Genomic DNA, 9,429 nt, shown 5'->3' with positions numbered 1-9,429 from the left:
ACTAGACGAAGGACTCTGTGCCCTGTGCCCGGGCGCCAGGCCCAGCAGTCAGCAGGCTCCACCACAGGGAGCTGTGTCCTGAGGCTGCGTAAGCAATAGGCCCTGCAGAGAGTAAGGGAAGGGCGGAGGCTCCGCCAGAAGACACGTGTCTAGGTTCAGCCTCGTCCATCTTCAACTTGGACCAGTGAGAGAAGCCAGGTTTGCTCCTGCCGCTGCAAAGGCAAGGCCTTGGGGCGTCCACGTGCCAACGTACAGCTTTCTGTGGCCAAGGAACTGGGAGCCCAGGCCTGGCAGGGGCTTCTTGATCTGGTGATAGGCGGGCGCTGCAGAGCTCCACCACCGGAGAGTCTATTCAAAGTCCAGAGGGCACTGGGGCACGGGCGGGGCCGAGGGGGTGTGAGAGTCCAGCCAGGGACCAACATGCTTGGACACTGCCAGTCAGTTTTATTATGCAAGAAGGGACCAGGGGACTGTGGGCTGGACCACCCCCTGCCCACAGCAGCCCCTCCCAGTGCCCCACCCCCAGGACGTCTGTCAGCCCCAACTGTAGAAGTAAATTTTCTGCCAGGTGGGCAAGTAATCCATGAGCGGCCCTGCAGAGAGAAGAACAAATAGACTCCAGGCTGGCTCTGCTCTCCCAGGGGTCCTTCCCAGCCACCGCCACCCAAACACGGCTCCTCGCGTCTGCGTGGCTGGGAGCTCGGTGATTATCCCAGCTCTGCACCCTCAGGGAGGTGGCATCAGCAGGCGTCTGTCCCACTTCCAGCCGAGGACCTTCAGGCTCAGGGAAGCCAAAAGGCTGCTACAGCCATAGATGCTGACAGGGTTGAGCCAGGCCCAACTTCTCCCAACCCACAGGGCCACTCTGCCGTGTGGGGACAGCTCCCCTGCCCAGGCAAGATGCTTCGGGATACTGAGGCAGGAAAAAGGTTGAAAGCCAGTGTGGACGTTCCATTCCCACCACCCCTGAGACTCTCAGCCACCCTGGCCCACGCCCAGGAAAGTCACCCAACCCTGAGTTGGCTTCCTCCCCTGAATGTACCAAGCCTCAGATTACAAGGGAAGCAGAGGGAGAGGGGGCCTCCAGAAGAGAGCACCCCGGCCATGCTTACGTGTGATCAGGCCACTGCCGGGGACGTGGTCTGCCAGCAGCTGAAGCAGGAAGAGGATCCTCGCCCTGGATGGACAAGATATATGGGGGGCATGCTGAGTAGGGGGTTGGGTCTCTGCAAAACGAGGTAGCTCAAAGTCGGCACCACCTTACTAAAAGGCAGCGGGTCCCAGAAGACAAAAAGCAACTTCAGAGGGAGGACAGAGCCTGTTTCAAGAGGCTCCACCTTCCCCCAGCCACGGCCCTGGGAGGGTCACACTCAGCTTCCAGTTGGTGTTTTGCTCACAGTATTGCTTCAGACACCCTCCTCTCATCCCTTGCTCTTTTCCCCCTTCCTTCCACTGACATTTAACAGTTGCTGCCTGAGTGCCAAGTCGGGAGCAGGGCTAGGGCAGGGAGGGTGGGGAGCTCAAGAGGGGACGCTACCTCCCCGCCTGCTCCCCCAGAAGCCCCCGTCTGGCAGAAGAGCTGAGCCACATGGAAACCTCACAAGCCAGCAGTGAGCGTGGTCAGGGCCCCAGGAGGGGACAGTGCTGGGAGCCCAGAAGCACAGTGAAGGCGCAAGGCCCAGGCCTCGTCTGCTGAGGGATGGGGGTTTTCCAAAGGGGAGCCCAGAGAGATGGTGATGACAGAAATTATTACAGAACACATTCCTGAAATGATTACTATAGGGAAGCGGCTGTGGCTCAAACAATTGAGCTTCTTTTTACCATATGGAGGTCCTGGATTTGATCCCCGGGACCTCCTGGCAACAACAGAAAAAAGATGCCCCAGACCTGCGCGGAGAGGAGGCGCGGACAGGCACAGGCCCCTGCGCGGCATAGCGGCACACCAAAAAAGATGGGTGACGTGACCAGATAGGAAAAAAAGTGATTACTCTGTAACAGGCACTATCCAATGTAATTCTAACTTCCACAACAACCCTATGGCGGGTGGGTAGTGTTACCATGCCCATTTTACAGACTGGAGAGCTGAGGCCCAGAGGTTCAATAACTGGCCTGAGGCCATACAGCTGGGAAGTGGCTGAGCCAGGCTTCAGACCCAGGCAGCCTGGCTCCAAGACACACTGTTTCCCTGGGCAGGAGGGCTGCTCCCCTCCCAGACTGCACCCCACAGCCCCTCAGGACCCTGCTCCTTGTCCTTTGGGGGAAACCAAGAATTTTTCCAACAGGTGGCTGGACCTCTGTCGGCGTTGGACACTGTTCTAGGGAGGGCGCCGGGCTGGCCAGCTGGGCGAGAGCAAGCCAGGTGGGAGGCCTCGCCGCCTGAGGAGCCACTCTGCAGATGCCATCTCCTTAAAAGTCCTCCATTCCCATCACACTTTTACATTTTAAGACTTGAAGTAATAACTTACTATGGGTTATTTCACCAGATGAGTGAAAAGTGAAGTTTATAATGTTATGATCTTAGAACCTATCTAAAAACAAAGTGACATTTTCAGTTTTGTGTACAATGTTTTCTAGTTTTCCAAGAATGCATCTACCTTTGTAAACCTGTGGGAAAATGGTTATCAGAATCTCATGAAGAACTGTGGCCAATTAAGAAAACCCTATCACCTAAGGCAGGTGTCTCAGCGTCAGCACTACTGGAATTTTAAACCAGAAGTTCTTGGTTTGGAGGGAGAGGGGGTCGCTATCTTGTGCGTTATAAGACATTTAGCAGCATGCCTGGCCTCCACCCACTCACTGCCAGTCGCACTGTGCCTTCCCCAGGCTGCAGCAGCCAAAAATGTCTCTAGCCCTTGGCAAATGTCCCTAGACCACTGACCTAAGGCAATGCCAGTCACCTGTGGTATGTGATTTGCCAATACCAGTTTCCTGCATCAGTCTGCATTTACAGCTGTCATGCAAACAGGGAGGCTACACAGGAGGGAAGCATTTAATTATTTCATTTGGTCTTCCGATGTAGCTTCAGGCTTTATAGATTAAAACATATATTGGGAAGTGGACTTGGCCCAGTGGTGAGGGCGTCCACCAACCACATGGGAGGTCCAAGGTTCAAACCCCGGGCCTCCTTGACCCGTGTGGAGCTGGCCCATGTGCAGTGCTGATGTGCGCAAGGAGTGCTGTGCCACACAGGGTGTCCCCCGCGTAGGGGAGCCCCACGCACAAGGAGTGCGCCCCGTAAGGAGAGCCGCCCAGCGCGAAAGAAAGTGCAGCCTGCCCAAGAACGGCACCGCACACATGGAGAGCTGACACAGCAAGATGACGCAACGAAAAGAAACACAGATTCCTGTGCCGCTGATAAGGATAGAAGCAGTCATAGAAGAACACAGCAAATAGACACAGAGAGCAGACAAGGGGGAGGGGAGAAGCGGGGAAGGGAAGAGAAATAAATAAATAAATCTTAAAAAAAAAAAAACACATTATTTTTAAAACGTTCTCCATTCCAGTGAGGTCCTATGATGCATGGAAGGCTCTGGAATGTTTCCTTTGTGAGTATGGAATAGGATTTGGCTTTGGTTACCTATGAGCTTTCAAACTTATTTGAAAATAGCAGGAACTGCCAGAGGTTATTTTCACTGTAGTATTCAATATGATATATGCTTGCTTCCTACTTGTTTTAGCAAAAAAAAGAGGCTGTGTGACCTCAATACAATTCCAGTCAACACTTCAGTCCTTAAGACCCAGACGAAGGGGGTCCTGGGAACCTCCAGCCCATCGCTCAGCCCCAGACACTGCACAGGGAGCCCCCTCCTCAGGTCTCTTTGGGAGACCTGGCCCTGAGCCCTCCCCAGCCCCAGTGGGTCTGGGCCCCCCTGGGTGATGGAGGGAGCGCTCAGCAAGGCAGGCACCGGCTGGAGAGAACATGGATTTGTGATCTGGCTCTGCCGCTGGCTAGCTGGGTGGCTTTGTTTAAGGCGCCCAGTCTCTCCGAACCTCAACGGCCTCTTCTGAGAAGTGGAATAATCCAAACTATTTGATAGGAAGATGTGGAAATAGGCTGGGGGGTGGCGGAAGGTGGCACCCACCACCAACCGGGTGGGCCCTCCTGGCAATGCCGTCGCCTTCGCCCTCGGTGCCTCCCACCCACCCAGCACCCGCACACAGGGGCTGAGGGCCGGGAGCTCTGAGGGAAGGGCTGCGCTGGCACCTGGGGAAGAGGGAGAGGCTGCACCCCCAGGGGAGGGAGAAGGGAGGAAAGAAAGGCAGGAACGGGGTGGAGCACCAGCACCTGCTGCCTTCCCTTGCTGAGGGTGGGCCTGCCTTGCAGGGAGGGGAGTGGGTCCTTACTCGGAGAAGCGGTCGTAGAAGGGGGAGCGCAGCAGGTAGTAGAGCAGCAGGATGGTCCGGCGCCGCAGCTCCAGCCGCTCCCTCTGGGTCAGGCCCTTCCTGTCGCTCAGGAGACTCAGGCTGTGGGGGCGGGTGGCGAGCCACCGTCAGGGCCAGGGGCATGATCTGCACCCAGGGGAGGGCAGGGGCCATGGGCTGGGTGTCCCCAGGGGCAGCAAAGGGGGAGCAGGAGCCACTGCCCCACTAGGGGAGGCCTGGCCTGAGGCCGAAAGCCTGGGAGGGAGGGAGGGAAACCTCTGGGCAGGGCCAGGCTCACCTGGTCACGTCCACAACACCAGAGAGGAGCCAGGGTTTCCACGACCGCTGGCCCCACAGGCCCAGGCTAAGCACTGACGGCCAAGGCGTCAAGGAGGTCTCCAGCACACGGGCCTGCCCCTGTCCGCTGGCCCCCCTACCGCCCCCCTGCGGTGCAGCCTCCCCCACCCCCGTGCTAAGGATACAGTGCAGCAGGGGCCGGGCAATGTACAAGGACTCCGCGATGGTCTCCTGCAGCCCCAGTGGGGTAGGGGGGATGCTCAGCTCCTCCTGCTGCTGCTGCTGCCGCCCCTCCCGCTGCTGGGGGGCTCCCCAGTGCCTAGAGTGCAGGGACGGAGCTAGAACACAAGGGTGGCTGGTGAGCAAGCCGGGCCCAGGCCAGGCCAGGCCAGGCCGGGACAGGGGTCTACGGTGGTCTACACTTACTGTTCTGGAGGGTTCTCACCACCCGGTTTGACCGCTTCCCCACATAGGACTGCTCCTGGCTGCCGGCACTGGCGTCGCCACCTAGCAGGGATAGACAGAAGGCCATACTGTCAGAGGGACAGGGTTCCAGCGGAGCCTGCAAAGAACATGTGTGCAGTGAATGCTGCCAGGGTAAGGGAAGAACGGATGAGCTTGTCCTAAGGCAGCAGCTGAGTCAAGGACACGGTGGTGGCTCCACAGAGCGGGAGGCATTCTGCAGCCCTCTCTGCCCTGGGGAAAGGGCGGCATCATTTGTGGCCAGAACCAGCCAAGAACTCAGGCTTCCCAGGGCCTGGAGCAGGGGTAGAAAGGCTCAGCCCCACGATGTGACCACAATTATGGGGATCACAGGCCCAGAGGAGCCAGGTCCCTTGTTCCCAACATGACCACAATGAGAGGCAAAGGTCTGCCCCAGTTCAAGGTCAGAGAGCAAGACCCAGAGGCCCACAGGTGAGGTGCCCGAAGCCACGCAGGGATACATCTGTGGGGTGCCCAGAGTGAACTGGCTAGATCTTTAGCTCCTGCTGAGGCTCTGTCCTCCTCAGCCCGGGGAAAAGAATGTGGGACTCTGATATTGGAAGTCCTGGGTTCTAGTTCTATGTCCCTAACCTAACCTTTGCTTTTCTTCTCTGTAAAACATAGGCTAACGAAGAAAAAGTTGTTGATGAGGGTAGATGTGCTCCACAAATGGGTCATACCGTATGCACGATGGTTATAAATCTACCTGAGTGAGTCCCATGCGCCCAGTCCCCTCCAGAGCAGGGAAGCAACTTACCTGGACGCCGTACCTGGGTCTCCCTGTCCAGCGGAATGATGGGGGGTGAGGTCTGGAGGCCAGCCTTGAACCAGATCAGCAGAAGCATCCGCAGTACAGCCCTGGGTTGGGGAGCAGGGCGGGGCTGAGGGGCGGCGAGCCAGCAGGGACCGGGGTACTCTGCTGAGTGTCGTCTGCACAGCTGGCCCGGCTCCGGCTCACCCCAGGTCCTGCCCTCCACAGCCCCAACCTACTTGGCCAGCTGGATAAGCGCGATGACGAGCCACCGGCCCACTTCGCCCCACACCTTGGCGGCCCCCATTTCCATGAACACTTCCACGCACTCCAGCACGCTCAGCCATGTCAGCAGCTTCTGCTGGGACAGCGACTGCAAAAGCCCAGGCTAAGAGGTCAGAGGGCCCTCCCCGGTCTCCGGCCCTCCCCCTAGGGGACTCTGACAGCAGACATTGATTTTCCCCTTTCCAAGCCAAAGTGCACAGGCCAGGGTTCAAACTACCAGCCCCACCACTAAGAGGCTGGGTGCCCTGGAGATAAGTCATTCTACCTCTCTGAACCTCGGTCTCTTCATGTGAAGACAGGGACACTAACACTTGTACCCTTCACCTAATGAGATGGTTTGAGGCTCAGAGAAATATAGGCATGTCTCCCACCCTAGGAAATCATAACATGCTACACATGGGAGCTGCTTGTTACTATTGCTTTCCTTTCTGGGCTACCTGCCCTTGGTCCTTGGCAGAATGCTCACCACAGGCAACTTCTTCCGTAGCTCCTTCCGTAGAATCCTGTCATTGAGCAGCACAAGCAGGTTGGAGGCGGAGAACACTGAGGGATAGAGTGTGGCCTTGAGGGGCTGGCTCTGCAGCCTCCACCCCACTCACCTTCTCCCCAGAGCTGCAGGGATCACCTGTCACCTGCTGCGCTCAGCCACCCAACGACTACGTAGAAATCAACCTGCCTGGCCACCTCCTCAGAGTTCCACACTCCCCAACATGCTTCTGGGTGGATGTGGATGGTACCAAGAAAGGATGGGTCATCTCAGTGATAAGCCAGCAACTGCCCTAGACAGCACCCACTATCCAGCTGCCCAGAACTCCCCACTATGCTCCAGTCATGGACGTGTGCCTGTCTACGAAATTCTCTACCTTTCAAAATCCACCTCATCCTTTCAGGACTTAACCTCCAGGGCTCGCTTGGGCAAAAACTACCGCACAAGTTACAGTGAGAGAAGCCTGGAATCTGAGCGAATCCTGGTTCTGGGATCATCAGTGGCTGGTCCCTAAGTTCCTTTAATTGGGCAGTAAGGACGGTCACAGTACCCACCTCATAGTACTGTAGGGAAGAATAACCGGGCAAAGGCAGGAAAAGTGTTTAGCCTAGTGCCTGACTGGTAGTGCACTCTCAGTCGAGGTCTCCAGATATGTCTCTCAGCTATGGGCACATGGAGAGCCCAGGACAATGGACAATGGCCTTCAGCCCAAGGCAGCCAGGGTGCCCACCCCAATCCGTCCCCCAGAAAGCTCTTCTGGGTCTAGGTCGCCACCCGGCCACCCACCCCAAAGACCGACTCACCCAGCTCCGACAGCTCGTGCGAATCGGCAAAGCGACCTGGAGAGAAGGCGCGGAAAGAGTCAGTGAGTGGACGCCTCAGTCTGCGGCTTCGAGCTCCTGGACGTCTCCTCCCTGCACCCTACGGGATCTTGGAAGGGACCTCCCAAGCCCAGCGGTCATTACCCCGACTCCGCAGTCATGGGGACGAATGGGGTTATAGGTCAGGGCCCCGAAGGGTGGGTCAAAGGTCAGGATAGCACCTGCCAGCAGGTAACTGAAGCCCCGCACCGCCGTCTCCAGTTGGGCCGTGGCCGCCGGGTGACGAGTCACATACTCCTGGTAGCGGAGGCCCAGAAGCCGCAGCTTTTCCATCCTGTCCTCGGGACCGACAGCTCCACGGACCGACAGTACGGCTGACCGTGGCGCCCTGCTTCCTGCGCACCCCTTCCTGCTTCCGGTTCTAGGCCCGCCTCTCCGTTGCTAAACTTCCGCAGGCCAGAATGATGATGTTGATGATGTGAAGCCCACTGAACCTTCCCTTACCCCATCTCTTATACCGCGGCCACCACCACCACCACCATCTCCTCACATAGTGTTTGGCAAGTGCGGGCCTGATCCCGCCCTCTCCGATCCTTCTACTCATTGGCCAACACACTCTCCGCCCCCAACCCTTCCAGCGCAGTGGGACCCGGGTTCTTCCGCCTTCCGGGTTGGCTGGCCTTGCGCCTGCGCAGTTACAGCTCTGTGAACGCTCGGGCGGCAGTCCGAGCAGTCCATTCTGGAGAAGGCAGCCGGATCCCTGAGTCTTTCCAGTAGAACGCCGAGAGGCTCCGACGGGGAGGACCGATTTTAAAGAGCCGGGAAGTGGCGCGCGGAAAGGAGCCTCGGCCAGGCTCGGGGGAGAGTCTAAGGACGGTCGGACTGTGTCTCGGCAGGCGTGCGTTCGGCCGCTGCCCGGTCTCCCGTCCCCCACCAAAGGTGGTATTTGGGAAACTGAGGCAGCAAGGAGCTGGTTGTCCAGCCTCACGGCGTAGTCTCGATCCCCCGGCCAGTCCGGCTAGTGACCGCAGCTCCCGCTCGAGCTTTGCCTCCCAGGAGCGCGCACCTGCACTTCCACCCTTGAGCTTCCACCCTTGAGCTTCCGCCCTCGGCTCGGGGTGAGGTGGGGCGGGACTTTATCTTCTCTGGGCCTCGGTTTCCCTACCTGTAAAATGGGTTGAGGGCAGACCTGGTCCTGGTGACTCAGTCTGAGAAGCAGTCTCAGAGCGTTTTCCACCTCGCGGGTGCGCCCCTCGGTCCCGTGGCGGCGACTCCCGGGACTCTGTCTGCAAACTGGACAGGCTCCCAGGGAGGGGCGGTGGCGGGACAGGAGCTGCGCGAACCGAGAGCCGCCGCTCGGGGAAGGCGGCCGCTGATTGGCTGCCGGGAGAGGGGTGGGGCACCAGGGACCGCAAGGCCGAGGCGCTGCGGACCCCCGGGTGGGCCTGCCGTACCCTGAGACTAGCAGTACGTTATTTTACCCAGTCCCCTTCTCCAGATATTTCTAGATGAGAAGAGGATCTGCCTAAGAATACCTACTCAAGCTTCGAATCCTGGTCTTGTCTGACCACAGAGTTTTAAGCAACACACCTTACCAGGAAATGACAGCCCTTCCTACCCCACCTTACCCCACCCCTACCCCAGCTTAGTTTTCTTCAATATCAGGTGGGGAATAAGAGTTGCCCTCCCTACTCATGCCAAGGAATGAAGACCCAGGAAGATGTGCCCAGCGCCCCCAGAGAGGCAAAGCTCTTGGAGGACTCTGGGGAAAGAGAGGAGGTGGGCATGGGCATCAGTAACGTCATTTTCCACCACCTCCTGGGTGTCAGACTCACTCATAGGACTCCTCCCAACAACCTTGTCAGGTTGCTAACAACTCTTTTTGCCAAAGAGAGGAAAGGACTTTTCCCAGGTTGCACAGCAAGGCACTGGCCAAATGGGCC

At 58.1% G+C, this 9,429-nt stretch overlaps 1 protein-coding gene across 1 annotated transcript; it reads right to left on the bottom strand.

Moving 5' to 3' along the window:
- Positions 1 to 421: 421 nt before the first annotated feature.
- On the bottom strand, positions 422 to 8,788 carry PEX16 (peroxisomal biogenesis factor 16). Its single transcript, XM_004457891.5, has 11 exons — positions 7,708 to 8,788; positions 7,469 to 7,504; positions 6,645 to 6,721; positions 6,133 to 6,266; positions 5,900 to 6,000; positions 5,086 to 5,166; positions 4,845 to 4,997; positions 4,661 to 4,733; positions 4,345 to 4,464; positions 1,113 to 1,177; positions 422 to 593 (listed from the first exon to the last, which is right to left on the bottom strand). Exons 1-11 carry the CDS (start codon positions 7,817 to 7,819, stop codon positions 535 to 537), a joined length of 1,011 nt encoding a protein of 336 aa, XP_004457948.2. The 5' UTR covers positions 7,820 to 8,788; the 3' UTR covers positions 422 to 534.
- Positions 8,789 to 9,429: the final 641 nt, after the last annotated feature.

This window comes from Dasypus novemcinctus, chromosome 10, assembly GCF_030445035.2.
Source record: "Dasypus novemcinctus isolate mDasNov1 chromosome 10, mDasNov1.1.hap2, whole genome shotgun sequence".
Taxonomy (NCBI): Eukaryota; Metazoa; Chordata; class Mammalia; order Cingulata; family Dasypodidae; genus Dasypus; species Dasypus novemcinctus.
This window is presented reverse-complemented; position numbering and strand designations above follow the sequence as displayed.